The sequence below is a fragment of the Anastrepha ludens genome, chromosome 4 (assembly GCF_028408465.1).
Source record: "Anastrepha ludens isolate Willacy chromosome 4, idAnaLude1.1, whole genome shotgun sequence".
NCBI classification, from domain to species: Eukaryota; Metazoa; Arthropoda; class Insecta; order Diptera; family Tephritidae; genus Anastrepha; species Anastrepha ludens.
Window position 1 is genome coordinate 9,701,721 of NC_071500.1, and position 25,551 is coordinate 9,727,271.

Here is a 25,551-nt window from a genome sequence, read left to right on the forward strand (position 1 = left end):
AATATATGTCCGCGGACAGTATTATTTATTTTGAAGCTTGAAGTTTAAAATCTGGTCATTGAAGAGTAATAAGAAAAAGTATTCTAGCCGGAAAACTCTACACCGATGTGTAATGTCCTAAGTGTTGGAAACAATAAATCTTTTCGACATAAGTCGTAGGTATGGTCGACAAGAGGTATGCACTTTGCACACCAATTGCGCCCTGATTCGTAGGTATTTAGATGTTCCGAGATTATAACTTTCATTTACAAGTATTTAGATTCAGCTCTCCCCTATTAATGGCATATTAGAGTTGTGAAACTAGCGCCGATATTATCGAGAGTGGGGGTTATTTTATATATCGATGGTTTTTTGACCATCGTAGCCATCGCGCCCAGTTTGCTTAGTTTTTTAATTTCTATTGAAATCAAATTTTAATGCTTGATCACAAGCCTCTTCTTTATTGGAGAGTATATACAAGATTCAAATTCGAGTGTGAATATGTTACAAAGGTTGCCTTTTAGCAGGATCGCCTTTGCCTTTGAAGTTTAATTCGATGTTTTTATCGACACGCTTGGTATTTGTTATTTATTATTTGTGATTTAGCATAAACTTACAGCTACCGTTTTGACTTCTTCTTCTTAGTTGGCACGATAACCGCTTACGCGATTTCTTTCTCGTGCTAACCGGCGCTAGTTGGACACACAGAGTGAAGCCAAGCCCTTCTCCACCTGATCTATCCAACGCAAAGGAGGCCTTCCTCTTCCTTTGCTACCACCAGCTGGTACCGCATCTTATACTTTCAGAGCCGGAGCATTTGTAACCATTCGGAGAATATGACCCAGCCAGAAAGAAAGAAGGGTAACGTTCTGACTGACTTACTTTATTTGTTCCTTTTACATTTAGCTGAAAAATTCATCTCGCCCAAAAGATGGAACTAACTCGTGACCAATTACAGGAGTACATTGATCGGCTTACTTCGACTTTTTACGTTGAAGCGCCACGCTTAGCCACTGTGAAACGCTGGTACAACGAGTTCCAATGTGGCCGCCGATTCTTGCAGAGTCGTGTTTCGTGAAAGCCGTCCAAAAACGGTTATTGTGCTAGAAATGTGACATATCGCGAGATGCAGGCATTAGTGGACCCAGCATACATTCAATATTACATGAACATTAGGGCGTGAAGATTTGCTCCCGTTGGATATCGCATAATTTGACAATTGCCCACAAATCGACTTGCTTCAATTGGTGTAAGGAAATTTTGCAAAAATTCAGCCGTGGCGATTCAAAGTACGTCTACCACATCGTAATAGGTGACGAATCTAGGAAACAACAGCAGTCGACAGTACTACTCTTCCTGGGCAAGCTTAATACAACAAATATTGTTCGTGGAAGAGGCATCTCAAAGTAAATGTCGACTGTTTATTCCGAAAATCTGATCATGCCGCAACTTTACCACTAGAGAAATTTAAAACACTCTATTCTGCGTGAGGCCGCCGTAGCCGAATGGGTTGGTGCGTGACTACCATTCGGATTTCAGAGAGAGAACGTTGGTTTGAATTTCGGTGAAAGACCAAAATGCAGGAAAATTTTTATCTAATTGCGGGCGCCACTCGGCAGGCAATGGCAAACCTTCGAGTGTATTTCTACCATGAAAAAGCTCCTCATAAAAATATCTACCGTTCGGAATCGGCTTGAAACTGTAGGCCCCTCCATTTGTGGAACAACATCAAATAAGAAGAGGAACTCGGCCAAACACCCAAAAAGGGTGTACGCGCCAATTATATATATATTCTGAGTGATGTGCAAGCATATGTTTTCGGAGAATTAAGGAAAACCAATCGCCTTCACCAAGATAATGTTGGCTTTCACGGCTCACACGAGAGAGTTTCGAATTAATGGGTCATCCACTTTATGGCCCTGATTTGACGCCTAATGATTTCTTTTTGTTCCCGATCCACCAAAATAAAATTCGATGCTTACATGTTCCAATGCCTGAAGAGGCTGTTAAAGCCTTTAAACAGTTCGTGGATACCTCCACTTCTGAGTGAAACTAATACTTTGAAAATTGGGTGAAGGGTGGGTTTTGAAAAGTAATAAAGCCATTTTCACTATTATTTTACTGTGTTTTCATTTCATGGGCTCAACAAAAACAACCCTCGTATAGTTATAAAATATCTTATTTCTTATTTATTTAAATTTTTTTAATTCATTGTGACGAAAAGTCTATTACACATTCCCATGGCAGTCAGTTCTACGTTACCGGAATGACTTGGGGTTTTCCCGAAAAAGGGCTGCCGCCCGAGTAAACTAGCCCTGTCTAATGTACCGTATCCCACCCCCAATCTCTCGTCACAGGAGCAATCCCTTGCAGCACCTTTGCTCCAAATACTTCTCTTCAGAGTTGGCGTTGTCGAACCCAACCCTGGACCAGAGGTATTTTACTGCTGTATCTGCCACAAACGGCTCCACCCGAACTCCACCTCGGTTAGGTGCAATAAGTGCAACGGGTGGTGCCATCTTAAGACTTGTTCAGGCCCTAAAACTCATAGAGAGTGGTCCACAAAGTATGTAGCCACGTGTTGCTCTCGCCATCAGGCGACCCCTGCCTCAACGGCGCTACCGTTCAGTGCCGGCACTTCAAACTACCGCCACCTACAATACTTCAACGGTAAGGAGCCCTCAGGCGCAACACAACTCCCCCACTGACCCAGAACCCTCCTGCTCTTATCGCAGTATGGGAACAAACCAGCAGCTCTTGGTCCCCCGCACCGTCTGCTCCGTGTATCAGACCAGGGTCCCTCGGAACCTGACAATAGTCCAGTGCAATTCTTGCAATGGCTGGTGCCACTTTCGGAGATGCTCTGGCCTGCGCACCACGACTTTGTTGCGCTGCAGAGCTCTGCACAATTACGTTCTGGATACTGTAGCAGGTTTAACTCCTACTTATCCAGAATCGACCCCGACATACTAAACATATGTCCAGCATGTGAAGGCACCTCTCACGACACTAACCACCTTTTCACATGCCCTCTAAAACCTACTCATCTAACACCCCTCTCCCTCTGGACCCAACTCGTCGAAACATCTAGTTTCCTGGTCCTACCGTTAGATGACCTAGACGAAGACGACCGGCGATTACGCCACACTGAAAGGACAAAGTTACTGCTACAACAACAACAAAAGTCATTTACAGCCGCTACCGACTTTGGTAAGGAAATTCGTTTGCATACTCCCGCCTTCAATTGAGTCTGAACGAATTTTCAGTAAGGCAAATTTAATTACAAATAAAGCTTGAAACTTAAAGCCATTGATAGGTTAATTTTTCTTAAAAAATAAATAAATAAATGAGATTTGATTGAATTGAACTTTAAAACGGACTTCGAAAAGGTCAATTAATTTTATTTGGAAAAACGCTTGCATTTATTTGAAGTGTACGCAATCACAAACAAAGTCTTATTTACTTTTACCAGAATTGAATTTATGTCCAAACGAATAACTGTACACAAATTTAATGTGACAGGAGTCCGTAAATACGTACTTCAGGCGCGAGGTCAATATGCGCACCAAATTCCATAAAAAGCGTAAGTTTTGTTCGCTACAAATTTCGAAGTGATAAATAGAGAGCTTGCACAATGGCTGCCCAATGCATGAGGAGAGAAAAACATTTGGAAAAACCGATAATTTAATGAAAAGTAATCATTCTACAGTGCAAAACATAATTGGAAGATATAAAAGTGCATCTTCGGTTGCCAATATAAGCCGGCTAGGCCAAGAAGAGCAACTTAATAATAGCGAAGAACGCATAATTTTACAAGGTTAAAAAAATCCCTTTGTTCTAGCCGTAGAATTAGATACAATTTTTAGGAAATATAGCAAATAAAGTGATTTATGATGAAATAAATCGAAATTTGTTGAAAAACATAACTTCCATAGACGAATTGCTCGAAAGACCCCCCTTAAAGACGTGATAGCAAATATGTATACTTTAACCATTTGGGGACGGAGCCGATCGACGGGCGAGCGTCGCTGAGGACGTGAAGTATTGGAGTGCGCAGTAAAGAAAATAAATATGCTGAACGTTGTAAAAACTTAGGCTTTATTTAACACAAGAAATATTTTTCATAAAATCAAAAAATAATTATAAACAAACGGCTATCACTGCTAATGTTGAAATGCCTGAGTGGATTCCTTATTGCATGGATTGCCGTCATCTTTCCTTTTATCAGATTCAAAGTATAATATTCATCAGAACTGTCACTATCGTGCGTAGGATAAAATATATAAAAAGCCTGCTGGTTCCTCTGGCAGTGACACTGAGCGACTGAATCGAAGAACTGAAACTGACTCTACCGTCGTCCCACATCGTAAGTTTTCATTATAAGGGAGACAAGACTTCATCGCTAATGGTCCCTAATGTCTTTAAATGAAAACGTGACTCTTTAACTATACCTATGCGTATCTTATCGCTCAGAACGACAGACAGAGTCGCGACAGCCTCGTAGCTACGAACTAATTTGGGCGGCTATATGTCGACACGCGCCTGGAACGGTAAATCGGCTGGGCGGCTATATGCTGACACTAGTCCCCAAAGGGTTAAATGGGTAGAATGGAAAGTGTTATGACTGCAGAAAGCCCAACACTGAATTTTAGCCGAAGAATAAAAAGCTATTGTGAAGAATGGAGGTGGTTCTGTGATAGTGTGGTAGTCAGAGATATAATTGTGTAGAAGTCAATATGGATAAATTGGAACAAGGTATCTGAACATCCTTAAAACATGTTAAACAAGGTACTGAATGGTTGTATATATTGGGCAATTTTGTTTTCTATAAAGACAGCGACTCGAAGCACACCTCCACGGTTGCCAAGATTTGGCTCATCTACCACTGCTTTAAATTACTCCAAACATCCGCGCGTCTGACCTGAATATAATCGAGCATGTTTGGGAGGCGGCCGCCCTAGTCGAATGGGTTGAATACCGTGACTACCATTCTGGAGGGCATGAAACACCAAATGATAGAAAGTTTTTTCTAATAGTGGTCGTCCCTCGGCAGGTAAAGGGGTGTGTATTCTGTCATGAAAAAGTTCTTTAAATAAACCCGTTTGCCGTTCAGACTCAGCTCAAAACTGTATGTTACTCCATTTGTATTTGGAAGGAATTGCCCATAAAACTAAAAAATAAAGTTTTTCGAAACACAAACCAACTGAAGGAAGCTCTGAAACCGTATGGTACAATATTTCACCTTGATCAAAAAGTGCCCGGAACTTCCGACAGGTGACACTCTAAGTCAAATAATCTGACTTATTTTTCTTAGTTAAGATGCCACATCTGTGATGGATATTCCTACCAAAATTTTACCGTCATTGCTTGATATTTGTAAAAGTTACACCATAAATCTACTTCTGCACGTGTTTTCGATTTTTTACAGTTTTAAAAATAGATTTGAATCTACAACAACGAATTTGTATTAAATTTTGCTTTAAAAATACGATGTAGATTCAATGGTGCTCAAACCTCAGAAATGCTGGGTTAATGTTTCGGTAATGAAAGAGCCATCACTTGGCATGAACGCTTCAGAAGAGATCGTGAATCCATTGAGGATGCCAGGCCCTCGACATCGATAATGTAAAAGAAAGAAAATCTATCAATAACCGCAAATTAACCATCACAGAGCTGACAGAGGCCTAAGACATTACTTATGAATCCACGCAGGACATTGAAGTTAATAATTTCGCTTTGTGTTGTTGTAAAGTTGGTCCGAAGGTCCTTAAAATATTATGAAGGCTAAATCCAACATTCATCAAACGCTTCATTACTGGAGACGAAACATGGGTTATGAGTACGATACGCAGACATCAGGCGAGTGAGTGAGGAGCTCCAAATGAACCAAGATAAAAAAAACCATGTCATTTTCAGTCAAAAAAGAAAGCGATGCTCACGGTTTTTATGAATTTACGGATTACAAGGGTATTTTAGACCACAAATTCTTGCCTAAAGATCAGACAGTTAATAAGGACTTTGGTAGTATTTGGACGTTGTGAGACATTTACGTGAAGCAATTCGCCAAAAAAGAAAGGATTTCAGAAAAACAACTCGTGCATTTTCCTTCATAATAACGCAACGTCGCACAGTGCCGTTATTAGCCGCGAATTTTCGACCAAGAAAAAAACGAATACCATCCAACATCCAACGAATTCACACTGATCCACCTGATATGGCTTCGAGCGATTTCTTTTTTTATTTGAACGAGTCGAGAAATCATTACGAGGAACATTCCCACGACAGTCGGTTCTACGTTACCGGAACAACCCGGATTTATTTCAGGCCAAGGACTGTTACTCCAGCAGTATTCCCTGTACATGTATGGGTTATGCTGCTACAACAACAACAAAGAACGCGTTTTAAGAGTCGAAAGGAAGTAATAAAAAAATCGAAGGTGGCTCCGATGGCTTTAATCAAAATAAAGTTCCGAAAACTGGATCAAACGCTGGCATAAATGCGTTGCAGTTGATGGGTAGTACTTTGAGGGAGATATTATCACTTTTGAGGAATTAACTTTTATTTTGAATTTTCCGAATATATTCCGGGAACTTTTTGAGCAAGGTGGCACATAAAAATCTGGTAGAATGTGTGCCAAAACGTTTAAATGTAGTAATAAACGTCAAAGAATTAGCCATTAAATCTGATAAGAAAGTTTTGTATACTATTTTGAGGATAGACAATTTTTTTACGATTATTCGATTGTACATGAATTTTATGGTTTTGTTTATTTTTATTTCTCAGTATAAAAATGTTTAATGTAAATGACAAATATAAATTAAAATTAAATTAAATAAAAAACGAATATATTTTTTTTTTCGAAAATTAATTAATTTTCAGAAATTCTATTTTATGGTCCAGTGAGTATGGACGATTACGCATTTGAGCCACTGTATATGCATGTATAGTCAAAATGATTACTTCGGACAGCTCTTCTATAAATGGATGGATCTTTTACTATTTGCGTGGTCGGTAATCGTAAGTCATTTTTCGAGAGCACAGCTCAAAACAGAGGAGGATAAAGCACGTTTCCACGACAGTCGGTTCTACGTAACGAAAACGACTGTCACTTCAGCAGCATTCCCCGTGTATAAATGTTTATGCTGCCGCTACAACAGCAACAAACGCTGCGCCTGTTTTGTCGTGCACCTCAAAATACTGCTATTAGGGTAGTCAAGGGATGCCTCTTGATGTCTCCTCTACAACACATTCACAACGATACCTCCATGCTCCTTGACTGGGAGGCAAGTATTTCTGCTAGGGTGCTACCGTATGAATCACCCCTGCAGACATTTGCTAGAGACTGAGCCACCTCTAAGGCGAGTCGGGACACATCGACAGGCGGTTCTACGTAACCGGAACGACCCGGATTTATATTCGGGCAAGGACTGTCGCTTCAGCAGCATTCCTCGTATATGCATGGGGAATGTTTATGCTGCTACAACAACAACAACAACGTCTCTTCGACTACACCCAGGAGATCCTGGAACAAATAGACAAACATTAAACAACATTCAACTCCTTCCTAAACTCCCGAAGAGCTTCAGCTGCCTCGTGACTCAAATACGGCCTAGATATTGTAGCAGGTTAAACCTCCCGACACTCTCAATATATGCCCGGCAAGGTAATCGCACGATACTATCTACTCCCTCTGGATCCAACCTGTCGAAATAGCATGTTTCCTGAACCTACCGTTAGATGAGTTAGACTACGAGTATTCAGAATTTAGATGTTACTTTCAACAATGTTTTCGATGATGCTAGTTACGACTTCAGTTGACTTTTACAAATCCTCGATCTTCTCCCCTCTATGGTCCATATTATTCTGCCGACTTTTAGAGTTTTGAAGGCTGTTAATAGCCTGTAAAATGAGACACTGATTATAGCCCTTAGGTTGGTACTGATGATGTTGCTGCCATAGTTGTGGCAGGAGTATATCACTTAACAAAAGTGATTGCTTTCTCGATATTGATTATTTCAGAATCGATTTCCTAATAGTCGGCATGAAACAGACAATTTCTATTAGCCGTTGTAAGCAACGGCAAACCTCCAAATGTATTTTTGGCCTGAAAAAGGTGTTCATAAAAGCCAACGACATTAAACTGTAGGCCCCTCTATTTATAGAACAGCATGAAGACGCACACCAAAAATTGTAGGAGAAGCTGGGCCACACACCCAATATTGGATGAAAGCGCCAATCACATACAGCCAAGGCCATACAGCATATACCTACTACATTTATAGCAGGCAGGTTTTGGTGTCCGCGAGAAAGTGAATATGAACTTAAATACGAGTGAATACGGTATTCTGAAAACGAATTTAATTGATTTTTGATTCATCCTAATAATGAGTTTTACCTGTTGAGACTTGTCAATTTAATCAAAACAAATAATAAACCTTTGAATAAAAAAAGGGTGAAAAAAATGTGAACATTAACTACGTTTGCGGGCATTTCAATAGAAAATAATAATCTTGAAGAACAAATCTTTAACAGAAAGTTTCTACAAGGCCAATCTAATCCTTTGGACGCATCTGAATTGGCGTAAGTTCATATATTCGTTTTCGCAATGATGGCGATTATTTTAACGAAAAAGTTTCGGCCAACGCTATTTATTTAATTAGATGGTGTTGTTTCCCATTAAAAAAAAATACCCATAACTGCACAACCACAACTTGTGGCCATATTTGGATTTTTTTACGGAAAGTCACTTTCAAAAGGGTTTGGGAAAGATAGATACATTTCAATAGGCCGTATTACGGTAGCGAAAGTTATCGCATGCATCTATTTATTTTAGACAAATATATTTACTTCCGATGGACACAGTTAAGCATGACGGAGTACGAGATTAAAAACTCGTTCAAAACAGCAAGCTGGTACGTATGCACAAACAATTTAAATTGAATTTTATTGAATAATAAGCGACAGTTTTCTTGTGAATTCTTTTCACAAAACTTGCAAATGCACTCGGAATTTATTAAAAAAAAAAAAAAATGGAAATGTAGCAATGAAACTGAAACACAGAACACCTAATGTCGGATTCACAGTAAATTAGATTGTGATGCACTCGGAAGTGAACTACAAATGCCTGTATATATGTACATATGTACATACAAAATATTATTATGATTTAAAGATTTACTTAAGATTAGTTTACCAACACTAGAACAAACACAGTATACTTCAGGCTTTCAACTACGAAATCTTCCGTCCCATTAAAATAGATGATGCTCATTTCGAGTACGAGTATTTGCTGCACAATGCAGGACACAGGAGTGCCAAATGTCAAACAGCTATTTCCGTAAGAAGTCTGCAAGGTCTGAAAGACAAGAATTAATTTAATTAGAAATCATAGTTACAGTTTTCGGCAAATGGTTTATGGTGCGGTATGTGCTGAAAGCAATGCGGGAACTACATAGGACTCAAAAGCTCTTGAGCTCGAATCCAATAGACAAACTTTTGCACTTTACTGTTAAAACTGAGTATGAAATTTTCCGCATAATTTTCATTTAGAACAGTTCATTTTTACATGTTGTTTAAACACAAGCGAAAATGTTCTTATAAGTAAATATAAGGGGGTTGACTCACTCACTCCAATCAATTATGAATGGGAGGAAATTGTTGAATAGTCAATTGCAACAGGTTTTTAAAATGCGGAAATAGCCTCAGCAGAATAAGGTGCGGATGGCAACAATATTGATAATTTTCTCAACACTAACACTCTTTTCTTTTGCCACTTTCAAATTTGTCTTGCTGAATAATGGAAATTTCCGTTATATTCATATCTTTGTTTGATTTGCTTGCATTTGAAACACTGCACACACTTTTGCTTCTGATTTTTTGTTTAATGATTTTTTCATGTAGTTTGATGCAACTGATTTTTCTTGATTTAGCACTAATTATTCCTTTTTTTGGAAAGCTGGCATTTAAGACAGTTTCAAGTGAAGTGGGAGTTGGGTGAACGTCTTTTCTTTATACCGGTCAAAGCAGTCCATATTTTCACAAAACAGTTCGTATGCTTTCCTTTAAGTGGAAAGCATTCTTGCAACCTCTCCGCCTTCGTTTAGCAAATAAAGTTCACATTTGTGTTGGTTGTTTATATTTTACGATACGTATAATTATAACTATGATTTAAAATTATATATGTATATGCATGTATTTATAATTGAAAGAGAGTCAACTTTTCATTCCTTTTACCATGAAATCGCTGCATATGAATTTGTTGATTAACGGCGCAGTGCAATTAAATTTAATTATTTACTTAAAAAAATTAATTTCAGTTTATCATCGTTTTACGTGTAATCGGTGCCAACAAAAACTGAAGTATGTAATACATTTTTTCATTTTCATAATTTGGGACTGCAAGTACGATAAATATAAAATAAATATCAAAAACATATATATATATGAAGCACAAAGGATTTTCCTTTCGTTAAGTATATAAATATATTTTTCCATTTTTATTTTTTAGTTGTTTTAGTATGCTCAGCATTCGAGATGTGTCGGCAATAAATTTTGCGAATAAATAAAAATTTTTTTTGTATGCTTCTTGTAATCCCAATTAAAAAAATGAATTCATTTTAATGCTGACTTAATGTTGAAGGTCGGTAGTCGTTGGTGAAACAACCAAACTGGGGTAAACATATACACTATCTGCTTGATTCGTTCATAATTTTGTCTTTGAGGATTAATATATTGTAACACTTTATACTACGAAACATTTATATACCCTCCTTGCATGGTTAATTATTTGCCTAAAATTTCAACACTTTTCCGGTATTGAGTGAGTTGAAGAACATACCATTTAAGAATTAGATGTCACTCTACGAATAAAATATTACTGTTGCATATAACTCACGCGCTTTCTAACACATTTTCAATTACAAAGTTCGAACACGAAGAGGTTACAGCGTGCATGTTATGGGTTTTATAGGGGTATTTATCATATTTTCGGTTTTCTTGACGCACTTTTATCTTTTTCACTCGGCTTTAAACCTTCATTCTTTGCTTTCTTTGCTTGGCTTCTCATTCACAATGGGAGGACGCTTGTATTGCAGACGTCTGTCCGCTTATACTTCACAATACATCTTATGTTGCATACGCTTTTTATTGTCATATCGCCGACTTAGCGCCGGCCATCGCGATAATTTCGCGCGCCACCGCTGCTGCCACCACCAGCGCGGAAATGTCTATCATTGCCAGCGCTGCGTGAACCTGAGCTACCACTAATACCACTAGGTCCACGATATTCCCGGCCGCCGCCACGTTCACGTGGTCGAATCATGTTTGAGTTATTGGTGCGTTGGCTGCTGCTGCGGAAACTGTTAGGACCACTTGCGGAAGAGCCTCCACCAATAGCATTGTTGGAACTTGAAAAACTACCACTTCCTCCAGTTGAGCTAGAACCACCTATTCCACTGCTCCCACCATTGGATGCTGATACTCCAGTGCTGCTGCTAAAGCTGGGGAAGCCCGGCGGCATGCCATCGGGCAATGTTGGTAAGCCAGCATTCTTCCAAGCTGCAAAGTCCTCATAGGATGGTGCTTTGTCGAAACCTGGGGGCGGAGGCCTGATTGGTTGTGGCGGAGGGTAATCTGGCAGTGGAGGTCCATCGTAGTATCGCACCGGTGGAGGTAACTGGTCGTACATTGATGGAGGTCCAGGTGGTGGTAAAGCGCTTGAACCGGAAGAAGACAGAGGAAGCTGTGCAAACGGTGGGACGAATGGTAACGGTGGAAGCTGCCCATGCACGGAACGCATATAGTCTACCATGTATGCCTCGGCAGAATTCATGTAACGGTCCCACGATGGCAGACCTGCATCGCCACCACCTGCCCGCGATCCTCCACTACTACCTGGACCAATGCTCCCACCACTTCGGTATGGCGAAGATGATCGTTTAAAACCACCTCCAGGGGGCATTCCAATCGGTGGAAACTTATAGGGGCGATGGGGGCCACCACTGAAAGTACGTCTGTGCCGGATTGGACCACCGCCACCGGTACGACGATCTCCCTGGCGATATCCCGAAAAAGCGCTGCTACCACCAGGACCACCTCGACTACCACGTGATGATAAACTGCGTGGTGGGCGATATGAAACACGAATACCCTTCTCACGCATCATCTTTGCTGTCTCTTTGGATTTACGTAATATGGGTGTCATTTCGATTTTTTCATCTTCGGGAAATAAGCGACAGAGTTCTGCGCCAACTTTTGGTTCAATTTCTTGACCATCACGTCCAATTTTCACTGGTTTGCTCTCATTCCACGTATTGTAAAGATGAGATGTGCAGTTGAAAGAAAGTTCCTTGCGACAAATCCAATCCAGCTCAATTATACCACCCAGAGCTTTAGGTGAAATGCTAGGTGGCAAAACCCAAGCAGGATGAGAAATATCCCGACGCGAAAGCGAACTCATGCGAGCAAAACCGGCAAATTTACCTGAGAAGTGTAAAGAAAACGAAAAAACCAAAAATAATATTACTAGGGTGCGGACTTCTATATTATTATTTCTTAAATCTGAAAGATCATACATTTTAAGGCATGTTTTTAAATCAAGCACTTCTTATTGTTAGTTGTCATACATGAACGAGCACACACAAAAACAAAATAGGTATACACACAACAAAGATGCAAGAAAAAAGAATTAGCAATAGAATTATGAAATATCATGATGGCTTACCACTCTCGTTGACAGAAAATATTAGCAAAACATTGCGGGACTCCTTGAACGCCTGGTTAATATTTGCTTCATTTTGTGGTAGAGTGGCCCACACATTTTTGGTTTTGGCAATAGCTATATTATCTGCATTATTCGATTTAATAAGGAAGAAATGAGTACCACGAAACAAATAGTTCAGTTTAGTCATATAATCATAAGATTTTCCAGTCGAAGTAGTTCCGCCTTGTGTTTTCTTCTCAGGCGAAGTGCTCTTAGAAATCGCCTTTCGCCCATTACGTCTTATATTTGCTGCCGAATCGGAATCTTCCGATTCTGAATCACTATCAAACGTTGCTTTCGCTGCTGGCTTGTCTTCCGCATCGCTAGCTTCACTTTTGTTGCCGCTGGTATTAGCATGAGCTGATGTTGACCCGCTACTTGTGTTCATAGGCCCATTGCTGCTGGATGTCAAAGCAGTAGACGAGTTTTTGCTAGCATTGCTATTGACCTTCTTTCGTAACTTCTTTTCTTTACTGTTACCAACTTTACTCTCTGTAGCTTTACTTGATGAATCGACACCTTTATGTGACGAATCTTCGTTATTTCGCTTTTTCTTACCTACTACAGAAATATTCTTGCCATTCATAGCTCCACCTCCCGGCGAAGACGTGCGCTTCGTAGTAGGTTTCTTCTCACTCTCTTTACTAACTTTCTTCTTCATCGTCGTCTTGTTCTTACGCTTGTCACCGACAGACGAGGCAGCCGAGCTTACTGAGCTGATACTTGGCTGGGAGTCCGACGACTCCGAACCTGATTCAGATGCTTCGCTTCGTGTGTCGAATGAGTCGTCAAAGTCTTGCAGTTCCTCAGCAATATCAGCTTCATTTTCGTCCAACCCTAGATGCACTGCGTCCAAATCGGCCATAATTTTCATCTGTTTTTCGTTGGTGTTGCGCTGCCTGCGCTTATGCTGATTTCTGTTTCTATACGCAATACGAAAGTGGAGAAAAGAAAAATGAAAATTAGAGACGGTTTCGTTTTCATTAATGTTTCATTGACTTATTGGAATTTCCTTACCCCAACTTCTTTCCTGTGCTGCAGAAATTGTTTAGCTATTGTTTTTCAAAACTATTTTACAATTATTTGATATTTTTTTTATCGATTTTCACTATTCAACGTGGAACGAAATTTGCATACATATACCTCAAAGAACTGTGGTTAATATTCTTCTTTCTTTGACAAACTCAGCAATGGTGGACGAGTGAAATGAAACATGACGCAACACTAGCCATCACTCTCTTTAAATTAACGGCTGCGATATTCACAACAACGGCCGGCTTAGTTCTTTATATGAAGATTTAACCCTTAATTTCTTAATTGAATTTTTAGACGTATAGCTGTCAAAATGGAGAAAAATTGTTTGCGTAACGTAAGCGTCCAAAGAGTTATAAGATAATTCACTTTTAAGCAGTCACTGTTAGTGTCATTTCGTTCAAATTACTTGCTCAGACTGCGGTTTGTTTGGGTTACATTTGAGTGAAGCGTAGATTATAAAAAGATTTTAATAACACCTACCAAATCTCTAAGAGCGAAGGCAATAAAAACTGTCAAACACAAGAAATTATACACCCATACACACCAGCATAGTCAATGTAAAACAAGCAAACTACTTTTGGAGGTTATTTTTATAATTCGTGCTTTCATAATTAACACGCGGCATTTCTTTTTTAAATACTTTGTTTAATTAAAATGTTAAAAATCTTGATATTACAATATTAACAAGCCATTCACAGAATATTTACAAACATGGAAATTCTCTTCCCTTTGTTTGTTTTGCATTATTCCAACTGATGACGTCAGTCGGTTGTTAAAATCACGAATAATAAAGTAGCGGTTTCCGGACCGTGTCACCATAGGTGGCGCCTTCTCAAACAGTTGTTTAATTGTTCGTGGTTTTGACAAGTCTGGCGTCAGCTCTCTTCGCAATACAACGAAAACGAACAAAAGTACGAGAAATTACATGTTTGTGAAAATTCAGTGAATGGCTTGGTAGTATTGTGATTTGTGAGACTTAAGCTAAACAAACTAACGAAAACGAAGTGCCATGTGTTAAATTGTGAAAGCGCAAATTAATATAAAGTCTTCAAATGCAGTTTGTTTGCGCTTTTTGTTCGGAGGACGTCGTGGTACGAAAGTGTGTGTGCGTATAATTTTTTGTGTTTGGTAATTTCCATTACTCTCGCTTACTCTGCTTCTTCATAAACAAGTTTTTCCCTTCCTTTTGCTTGTTTATTCATGGGCTCTTACGACACAGCGACATGTAGCCTATCATCCTTGCTTCTCTTCCAACAAGGTGGATTTCTGATAGCCATCAATATCCTATGAGGATAGAGAATTAAACATGTAAAAATTGCAAATTAAAAATGTGATTCAAATACAATTGAGCTCAATAGTACACACATTACTTTCTGTACGCAGTGAGAAGTGTTTTTTGCGTTGTTTTTCTCTGTTTTAAACTTTTCCGTGTGCAAACTTCATTCTCTACATTCATTTTCACCTTATTAATGCCCATGGCTGATTCTTAAATTTGTGTTAATAATTAAAATACCGCAAACGTAGATGATTTTTTTCGTATCTACAATAACTTACAATTCAGACATATGCTACGTACTAAATCTTCAATGAACTGTGGGAAATGTGGCGACTTTTTATTTTCTGACTATTTCCAGCGTAGTTTTTCAGCTAACCTTTCTTCAGGTAGTAAATTAGCTAACCATTTATCCTATTTTTCCTCTGCTATTCACTTTAAGTATGGAAAATAATCGTTGCTTAGTTTTAGCGACCGTTTCTAACGCCCATTGTAATTGTATCGAATCCTTCTAGCCGGCGCTGCGCTCTCTTTGCTTACCTGCATACACATCACCGCATCGGAAATGCTAGCATCTTGAAAACAATTTGCTCAGGCCCACAATTTAATAAATTAATCGGAAGTACTAAGAAATTTAAACGCGAAGCTTGAATTACTTTATTTACGTTTTACAAGCGAATGACCCTAAAAAAACAGCTGATTTTGACGTGATGCCTACACCAGAGGCAACAACAAATACATGTATGTTTTTACTTATATGTGGTTGCCATCACCTGTAATAAATTCGCCCTGTATTTCAAGCTTTGCTTTAATGGCGCCACCTTAGATATTCAATTCGCCTTGCTTCTATTCCATCTAAAAGTACGTTCACATATCCATTAATCACCTATAAATGACAGATTTCCTGCAAAATTGACAATCAGCTGTCAATACTGCTTTGAAAGGTTTTTCTTCATAGAAATTATTTTGGTGGAATATTTCGGTGCTTTTGTTTTTTTTAAATATTATTAACGATACGAAGAAAATACAATGAGGAGGAATAGCTAAATTAATTGCGCAATTGTCTGCTAATAATAAACAGTTGGAGGAAATCCGTATGCGCCGTTTACTGAGGTTGCAAAGAGTTATGGCAGCAATGCGCATGGGATATTCTATATTACATTTTATAATAAGTAACAAGAGGACAAAACGTTTAAAACGTAAAAAAATGAATCCATAATTAATAGTATTTAACACAAATTAGAATTATGTTTCCAGACCTGTTTTCTTTGCCGGCATCTATTTCATTTAGTTTTTATTTTGATGTGTCTCCTTACATTCGTAATAATAATTATCGATAACACAGAAAACACAGGGTTGTATGTAAAAAAGTATGGTTATAATCTAGGATTATTTTATAAACTCAGATTTTGGGAGAGAAATTTTGTATGGGAAATCGCGCTTTTTAATTACGGATTTTGAGCGAAAAAGTAGTTCATCTACTTATATGTGAACGTATTATAAGGTGGATCTATTATATTTATAAACCAGCCGAAAGCCTCTGATCTAGTGCTGTGTTAGCTTGTTTATAGTATAAGAATCGTATTGTTATGTTGACTATTATAAAATAAGGCTAGAATTTAGTATAGTGCCGATCGCTTTGGAAAAAACGGTAAAAAGGGGGTGATAGAGGGGTGTATCCTCATCTTAAAACTGAAAACAGAACCTGCCGGAGGCTTATAGTTTTTAAGTAATTTAATGTTAAAGTTCTATAATTTAGCGAAAAGTTGGTGTTGCCATACACCTGAAATGAAAACGAAGTTCGCACGCAGGGATGTTCAGTGGAAGGTTCATTGTAAAACTGCAGTATTTTTTGCTGTAATTTAAAGTTGAGAAATGAATTTGAAAATAAAAACATACAACTCATTTAAACTTAAAAACAATGATATTAAGCGTATCACAAAAAATAATAAAGTAATTAAAATTAAATTAAATTAATTAACACAGTATTTTTGCGTGGAACTCTTTATCGCGTAGGCGGCCTTCGGCCGCGCTTCATAAAAATAACCCTCATCAGTCCTACTCCGGCTACGCAATCCACAGTATTTTTGCGTAGAACTCCTTTTCGCGTGGGCGGCCTTCGGCCGCGCTTCAAAAAAATAACCCTCATCAGTCCAACTCCGGCTACGCAATCCACAGTATTTTTGCGTAGAACTCCTTTTCGCGTGGGCGGCCTTCGGCCGCACTTCAAAAAAATAACCCTCATCAGTCCAACTCCGGCTACGCAATCCACAGTATTTTTGCGTAGAACTCCTTTTCGCGTGGGCGGCCTTCGGGCGCACTTCAAAAAAATAACCCTCATCAGTCCAACTCCGGCTACGCAATCCACAGTATTTTTGCGTAGAACTCCTTTTCGCGTGGGCGGCCTTCGGCCGCGCTTCAAAGAAATAACCCTCATCAGTCCAACTCCGGCTACGCAATCCACAGTATTTTTGCGTAGAACTCCTTTTCGCGTGGGCGGCCTTCGGCCGCACTTCAAAAAAATAACCCTCATCAGTCCAACTCCGGCTACGCAATGCACAGTATTTTTGCGTAAAACTCCTTTCCGTGTTAAAACCATTGAACCCAAAATTAAAACGTCATATGCGTGTATGTAGTAAGCAGGCACAATAACCCCCATTCCCATCATTAACACTAAACTCAAGTACTTAATTTTTGTTTTCATTTGCAGGCATCCGGCAACACCATACTGTTGTAATTCCAATCTTCTTCTTGTTCGCGCTTAAAATTGGAATGTGATTGCATAGGCAAATGAATTTGCATTTAATTTTAATAGATATAATTAGAATATTAGCATAAAAATCGGTACAAACACGCGTGTGAGTGTATATTTGGTGATTTATAGTGAAATGTTAAAAAATATAGAGTGTAATGTGGCAAATTATACTGATGTTCCCAAGGGCATTTTGAATGTAAATAATTAAAAAATTATTATTTCCCGATTAATTTAAAGTTATAAAGAGTGTTCCTTAACACCTCACTAACATCTCCACCAAGTTTCATTAAAAAAAACATTATAGTTTGCCAGAAATTCCAAGATCGGCACTGTTCTAAACTCCAGCCTAAAATAAAAAATATATGCATATAAATATGCTTTGATTCCATTATTTTTTTAAATATTGATGTTGCTCTAGCGAAGTCACCTCTTATGAAATCGCCTTGGCTTAGCACATTTATCGAGGGAAATAACAACGCTGTAAACACAGGTAGATGTGATTTAATAAAATGTAAACAAAAATATAACTGTTTAATAAGTTTATATCAGATTAAAATGAAACATGATTCGGATCTAGGATTATGCACTTTGCCGCTTGAGTTTATTCAGGAAAATGTTTACCAGAAGTGTTTACTGCCCAAAAATGTATTTAAGACCTGTCGAATTCACCCAGGCGATTGGATGAAATGCATGGTTGCTAAAGGAGAGCTCAACGGTTTTGTTTTATGCCAAATTTATCCGCGTGATATTGATCCAAAATGTTGCTACATGGATACTTGTGTCGGGACTCTTACCAGCGCAGATGTGGAATACAGTCTAAATAGTTTGGAAACAATTGCATGTCACACAGAGTCTATTGAAAATGTTGAGGTTACACTTGAAGTAACTGAGCATTTTTTCAACCGCCGACTTCGCAAATTGGCAGCTAATGCATTGGAAATAACTATAAAAGGGACTTTAGCATCATTGCATTTGTCAGTGGGATGTGCCGTTCGTACTGCAGATGCTGTTGGTTTGGGAATATCTGCTATCTACATCGATTCATGTTCCAATGCGGACGAAAACACAATTTTCCAGATAGATAGCAACACTGCCGTTCATATTAAGAATATTCATATCGGCCAAAACTCTAATGCAAATTGCACAATGCCCTTTTTCAAATACGGATATGAGTTTGCATGGAGTGAAATGGAAGATTTATTGTCTCTCTTAAAGCTGCAAAAAATTCAAAACAAAACTAAGGGCTTGCGACCTCAACTAAACGTTCTACTCTCCGGTTCCCCTGGTTGTGGGAAAACATCAATGCTGCGCGCATTTTTGGCCGAATATAAGTTTAATTGTTTTCATATTGCCACAGACTTGCAACAATATGCTGGGGAGACCGAAGCTGAACTGCGTAATGTTTTCAATAACGCATTACATTTGCATAATGTGCTTAAATCTAAATGTATGGACTGAAATATAATTCATAAACGATAAATATGTTACGGGGCTCATAATATTATATTTTCAGATCCTACGGTAATTATTTTGGAGAGTTTGGAGCTGTTGTGCCCTGCTCAAAGTAGAGGATCATCCACAGCAGATGCTACAAATTCTAATAGAATTTGCGAACAACTGCTTAAGTTACTAGACGATTTTCATAATGCGAATGCAAGAATTCTTTGCATTGCGACCACATCTGATTCCTGTGGAATAAATGATAGTGCGCGCCGGCCAGGTCGCTTTCAACATGAAATTGCCATCGATGCGCCGAACGAGCAAGCGCGTAGAAAATTATTCCAAGCTATGTTTGAATATAGTCAATCAAAACCATTCTTGAATAAAATGAAACTAAATACGGAGCTTCTTGATTTGGTTGCGAAAAGAACACAAGGTTTTGTAGCTGGAGATTTGGCACTACTTGTGCAAAATATTGAGCAAAATCAAATGAGGCAAAAAAGAGTACTTGATGTGGTGGATGTGGTGAAATCAGCATTGAATTTGGTAATTTATAATTTTTACCTACTTAATCCAAGTACTTATTTCATATTTACATATTTGTAGATAAAACCTGCTGCGGCTCACAGTGCCGATGTTACTGTAAGCAAAATAAAAGAAGGTTTTGAATTTATCGGTGGTATGGATAACCTAAAACGTACTTTGGAAGTAAGCGTTTTAACTGGATTGCGAAGACGGGAAACATTTAAACATTTTGGGCTAAAATTGCCAAAAGGTAATCATAATTTATATAATACTTCGTTACTTACATACACAACATAATGGATGCCGCTTCAGCAAAACACGACTTAAGAAAATTGGAGATTTTCGATAATTACCCTTAATAATCTCTTGTCAGGTTTGCTGCTTTATGGTCCACCTGGTTGTGCTAAAACAACTTTTGCAAAGTGCCTGTCTAAGGAGGCCGATATGACATTCATTTCTATATCTGGTGCTGAGGTTTATTCACCCTACGTTGGTTTTGCAGAAAAATTTATATCGAGAATTTTTGATACGGCACGAAAAAATGCGCCATGTCTGCTATTTTTCGATGAAATCGGTTAGCAAACTCAAATAATTCAAAAATATTTAAATTTTCATACGTTAATCATATCTTTATCCCCAGACGCGCTAGCCGGTCGACGCCCCATTAGCTCAAATAGTTCGAATGATGTACAAGTTCGTGTACTTTCAACCTTGTTGACGGAAATGGATGGTATTATTGATGGTGCGGATGACAGTAACCAAGAAATACTTGTTGTTGCAGCCAGCAATCGGCCGGATATGATTGATGATGCTTTGTTGCGGCCCGGGCGTTTAAGTAAACATATATTTGTTCCACCACCCGATTTGCAGTCGCGCATTTCCATTCTAGAGCTACACTCCAAACGTATGCCTTTTGCCGAAGATGTGAATTTGGTACAAATAGCTGAAGCTGCTGACGATTACACAGGTGCTGACATGTGCAATTTGTCTAATGAAGCTGCATTGTTGGCTTTTCAACGCATTGAAGAGACCAAAGCTGATTGTAAAATTACAGCCAATGATTTCATTACTGCTTTGAAAAATACAAAATCTTCGTTGTCGAGAAGTCATATGAGTCTATACTCGAGGTTTCAAAGAAAAATGGAAACAAATTAAATATTGTTGATCAATTTAAGAGTAATTGTAAATGAAATATAAAGTTCGTTGCTTGATTGTTGATTATTGACTTTTAAAAAAATATCTTTACATGCACAAATGCATGTACGTAGCGGTCCTTTTTTTTTATAAATAAAGAAAACTATAAATATTCTACACATATCACGAGGATGTTTTAAAATAAAGGCCTTTATGATTTTGTTTTTCAATAGAAATGGTAAACAACGACTTCGAGTGAATTGTGAATTATAAAGATTTCAAAATGATGTACTGCTAGCCAGTAAACTAGCCCTGTCTAGTGATCCGTTTATCACCCCGCTCTAACGTTACAGGAGCGATGCCTCGCCAAATACTTCTCCTCAGGGCTGGTATCGAATACAACACTGGGCCAGAAGTATTCTGTTGCTGTGTATGCCATAAACGGCTCCACCCGAACTCCACCTCTGTTAGGTGCAACAAGTGCAACGGGTGGAGCCGCCTTAAAGCCTGTTCAGGCCTTAAGTCACATAGAGAGTAGTCCACACTGTATGTGGTCACGTGTCACCACAACCCATACCGCCACGGTAGGGAGCTTATCAGCGCAACACAACCCCCCCAACACAGCCCATCCCCTTCCCCCCTGCTCCAACCCCAGTGCGGGAACAAACCAGCAGCTCTTGGTTCTCCGCACAGTCTGTTCCGTGTGCCAGACCTCGGAACCTGGCATCAGTCAAATGCAATTTTTGCAATGGCGGGTGCCACTTTCGGAAATGTTCCGGCCTGCGCATCACCAGTGAGTGGACAACCTACTACGTTGCCACCTGCTGCAGAGCTCTGCACCGCAACCGCCGCCCGTGGCATGACTGCCTACCACCATCAGGCCGCAACAACAACAGTGTAACGCACAGCGGGCATACCCCACGCGTCCTTCACCCCCCGAGTTACAACAGCCTTGCCGAGAAGCTTCAAGCTTCTACAATTTAACTTTAACGGACTAACGAGCAAGGTGGACGAGATAGTTGACTTTATGAGCCGGCACGGAATCCCAATAGCTGCGCTCCAAGAAACCAAGCTGCACGCTAGCTCTTCTTTGATAGCCAGAGACGCTGACGAGATCCAGGATAAGACTAACAGACATTTACTGGACCAGACAGTGTTTAGACTGGCAATAAACGACATTCGTCGGGAGACCGTCAGCACTTTCCTAAGCTTCCGACCACCGAATGCCGTAATCGGAGTCCAACTACCACCTACAGCAGATGAAGATCTCCAGCTTCCCTGTGAGACTCGCGTAATACTGGCACAATTACGTTCTGGATACTGTAGCAGGTTAAACTCCTAACTATCCAGAATTGACCCCGACATACTTAACATATGTTCGGCATGTGAAGGCACCCCGCGCGGTACTAACCATCTTTTCACATTTCCCATCAAACTCACTCATCTAACGCCCCTATCCCTCTGGACCCAACCTGGCGAAACAGCAAGTTTCCTGGGCCTACCTTTAAATGACCCGGTGATGTACACTACACTGACAGGGCTTGTATTACTGCTACAACAACAAAAACAACATAAATTGGTGCAAAGTAAAATAATGCGTTCCAGGTTGAAAAAAGTGTCCTCTAAAATATTTCATTATCAAATTTTATTGAAAGTTATGTAGTATGTGGAACAACATCAAGAGGCAAACCAAAAATAGGAGGAGGAGCTCGGCTAAACCCCTGATAGAGGGGTACGCGCCAATTATGTTTTTTTTTCTTTTTTATGTTTTTAAGAAACTGGAAATAGGACGAAATAAGACAATCTGTAATAAAAAAAAAAGATATATAAAGTACTTAGTTCTGCCATAAGTTCTGTCACAAGTTAAGTCCGTTATAGATATGAGATTATAATACTTTTTTTAATGAAGTTAGCTTTAGTTAAACATGTAAATTTAAAAAAAATAATTTTTAATTTTCATTCGAAATGATCACCATTTCCTTTTACACTCTTCAACCGATTAGGCGATTCAGCTTTGCAGCACGCAGGGTTTCGTCGCTGCCCGTACCAGAGATTGTTTGAGACTCCTCAAATTTCTGTGAGGCCTTCTTCAATCCATATTCTCCTGACCACAAACTGTAGTCCAATGGTTCCCTATCTGGACTTCCAGACGGCCAAACTTCTGCGTCTATGAACACAGGATTTTTTTTTCGCCGCTGCTGGGTGGGTTTTTGCCTTATGGGCTGGATCGGGGTCTGGCTGGCAGATCTAACGCTCTCCACTGAAGAGAGTAATGCTCCACCCCGTCTTCTAAGACATTCTCTTGACCCACGTTTGCACCGGTCTTAACCTCTTTTTCGCAGAAGGTGCGAAGAGATGTAACGCTTTTACAAGACACTCCCCACCCAGCCATTGCGGAGGCTGGACGGTGGCCACGCTGAACCCTTGGAACAACATTTTTTGCGTCTTTAGCAGTTTTTGCATAGATTTTGTCGTTTTGTTTGTTAAAACTATTATTATTTAGTATTACTTCTTCAACAGTCAAAATTTTCTCATCTGTAGAAAGAATATTTTCATGCCGTTTACCACGCGCCACCGAAGAAACTGATTGAGTCTGTCGAGTCTAATTTTCTTCAAGCGCGTCGTCAAAAGATGACCCGTTCAGCGAAGGAAGGCTTTCATGTGGAGATCATCTCTAATTAGTCGTGCCAAGGATCTGCTTGATGCATTAATTTCCCTGGACTTGATTCTCTAAGGGAATTTCTGCGAATTCTCTCTCGAACGGCTTTTATGGCTGCACAGGTTCTTTTTCTGTCTGTCACTTCAGACGTTTGGGAAATACGATTGATCGTACGCAAGCATACCAAGTTTTTCTATAACAAAAAGCTGTCTAGGATCGTTTGTTTTTAGCGACGTTTCAAAATTTGTTGAAAATGCAATACTGCCTGACTGGAGTGATGCTTTTTAATGTCGATGGCATAGGGATGTATGGGATTTAGCAATACAAGGCAACGGTCTTGACTGGGTTTAACATGGCAAACTCCAGGGCTGTATCCTTGTCACTTGCTTTATCCAGGTCGACACACAGCCCCCTGGATTTGATCCAGTCTTTTCCTTGGTCATCCAATCCCTCCTCTCCTTCTTGGGAGACACTCTTCTCGGAACAACACTTACTTTACTTCCTGGAGGGCCCAGAACGGCAACCATAAATTACCAATTCTATTCACCCACGTCTGGGTCCATCGTATTTGTAGGCAGCTTTCATGTTATAGACTCGTCTTCTTGTGTCTCTATGTGACTTGATGGGCAGGTTGGTTCTGTAATTCACCTCTGAGTGAATCTCAATGTAATTGCCAGAAAGAAGATATAAAGCAGCTGTCCGTTATTCAAATTTGTTTATTAATGTTTCCTAATAGTTTATGCCAGTGCTGACTTGTTGGTTAACTTTAGTACTGGGGTAAAACAAGAAATAAAAAAAAACACCAGACTTTGCAGATGTAGCTCAGATGGTACAACGCTCGCTTACCATCCGAGAGGTACGGGAACGATGACCTGCATCTCAATAATGGGACTCTTCGAATTATAAAGCTCAATTTATTTATTCTTTTGCAAATTTACCAATAGTGACCACATTTAATAAACCGCCCACTTGTAACATTTTGATAAGGAAAGAATATGCGCTTTCTTAACGAAACCAATAGAACGGACCAACGAATATCAATGACTTAACCCTTAACGAGGGGGGTTCAATAAGTACCCGTGCTAGAAATGAAGACGATTTTTTCCAAACTCTAAGCCGACTCCGAATGGCAGATATTTTTTTATGAGGAGCTTTTTCATGGCAGAAATACACTTGGAGGTTTGCCATTGACTGCCGAGGGGCGACCGCTATTAGAAACAAAATTTTCTTCCTTTTTGTGTTTCACCGAGATTCGAACCCACGTTCTCTCTGAATTCCGAATTGTAGTCACGCACCAACTCATTCAGCTATGGTGGCCGTCATTTTATTAAGTCTCAAAAAAAAATGGAATTTGTCGAACTCTCCAAATTCGCCTCTGTCTCTGCATATATTTCGGGAGAATGTAAATATTCGGTTGGGGAATAATTTCACATAGTTTTTATATTTTATTTTACAACGATTTGTTTGCTGTTTGGCAAAGGGTAAGTATTCATTCGATAGAACTCTTTCTGCTCTACAAAACTATGTTAATTGCATTTTTGAGTTATTTAACTTTTTATTAATTTTGAGGCTTAGAAGTCAATGTAAAGCCCCTTGTTGACCGTGGCATTCTTTTGAAGCGTTTCCCAGTGCACCATGCCCTCCCAGTTCCACTAAACACATATTATGATCTTCTTTCGATGGAGGCCCGGCTTGGCTCTCGGCTTTGGCGTATCTACTGGAGCCACCCACTCCGTTTTTTTGCTTCCTGTTGAAGTATAGGCACCATTTCTCACACCGTGTGAATGAGGTTATTCGAGTAAAAAGACCTGATCGACATGGTCAAACCATACTCCTGCACGACAGCACCAGACCCCATGTTGCACAAGTCGTCAGAGCCGCACTTCAAAAGCTCGAGTGAGAGGTTCTTCAGCATCCGCCGTATTCGCCGGACGTTGTGCCGACCGATTACCCTCTTTTCCGCTACCTATCAAACCATATAAAGTATTCAA

The 25,551-nt window shown here is 39.4% G+C and overlaps 2 protein-coding genes across 6 annotated transcripts; one reads left to right on the forward strand and one right to left on the reverse strand.

Moving 5' to 3' along the window:
- Positions 1 to 260: 260 nt before the first annotated feature.
- Positions 261 to 13,936, reverse strand: LOC128862058 (YTH domain-containing protein 1). 3 transcript variants are annotated; one of them, XR_008454416.1, is made up of 4 exons: positions 13,757 to 13,936; positions 12,701 to 13,662; positions 9,608 to 12,459; positions 261 to 9,334 (listed from the first exon to the last, which is right to left on the reverse strand). XR_008454416.1 is itself a non-coding variant. In XM_054100460.1 (3 exons), exons 2-3 carry the CDS (start codon positions 13,611 to 13,613, stop codon positions 11,141 to 11,143), a joined length of 2,232 nt encoding a protein of 743 aa, XP_053956435.1. In that variant the 5' UTR covers positions 13,614 to 13,662; positions 13,757 to 13,936; the 3' UTR covers positions 261 to 11,140. The 3 variants fall into 3 exon arrangements, 1 of the variants encoding a protein (XP_053956435.1); XR_008454417.1 differs by having other exon boundaries at positions 9,604 to 12,459; XM_054100460.1 differs by having other exon boundaries at positions 261 to 12,459.
- Positions 13,937 to 17,584: 3,648 nt separating this feature from the next.
- Positions 17,585 to 21,107, forward strand: LOC128861127 (ribosome biogenesis protein SPATA5L1). Of its 3 annotated transcripts, none has more exons than XM_054099041.1 (6): positions 17,585 to 18,292; positions 18,342 to 19,249; positions 19,316 to 19,788; positions 19,849 to 20,017; positions 20,141 to 20,341; positions 20,408 to 21,107. In XM_054099041.1, exons 2-6 carry the CDS (start codon positions 18,358 to 18,360, stop codon positions 20,920 to 20,922), a joined length of 2,250 nt encoding a protein of 749 aa, XP_053955016.1. In that variant the 5' UTR covers positions 17,585 to 18,292; positions 18,342 to 18,357; the 3' UTR covers positions 20,923 to 21,107. The 3 variants fall into 3 exon arrangements, with proteins under 3 accessions (XP_053955016.1, XP_053955017.1, XP_053955015.1); XM_054099042.1 differs by having other exon boundaries at positions 18,352 to 19,249; XM_054099040.1 differs by lacking the exon at positions 17,585 to 18,292 and having other exon boundaries at positions 18,299 to 19,249.
- Positions 21,108 to 25,551: the final 4,444 nt, after the last annotated feature.

Excerpts from the sequence above, each read along its gene's own strand:
- LOC128862058 (XM_054100460.1), bottom strand. The coding sequence starts at position 13,613 with ATGAAAATTATGGCCGATTTGGACGCAGTGCATCTAGGGTTGGACGAA. Across the intron at positions 12,460-12,700 it reads ATTTTCTGTCAACGAGAGTG|GTAAATTTGCCGGTTTTGCT; the intron begins GTAAGCCATCAT and ends TACACTTCTCAG.
- LOC128861127 (XM_054099041.1), top strand. The coding sequence starts at position 18,358 with ATGAAACATGATTCGGATCTAGGATTATGCACTTTGCCGCTTGAGTTT. Across the intron at positions 19,250-19,315 it reads TAATGTGCTTAAATCTAAAT|ATCCTACGGTAATTATTTTG; the intron begins GTATGGACTGAA and ends TTATATTTTCAG. Across the intron at positions 19,789-19,848 it reads TGAAATCAGCATTGAATTTG|ATAAAACCTGCTGCGGCTCA; the intron begins GTAATTTATAAT and ends ACATATTTGTAG.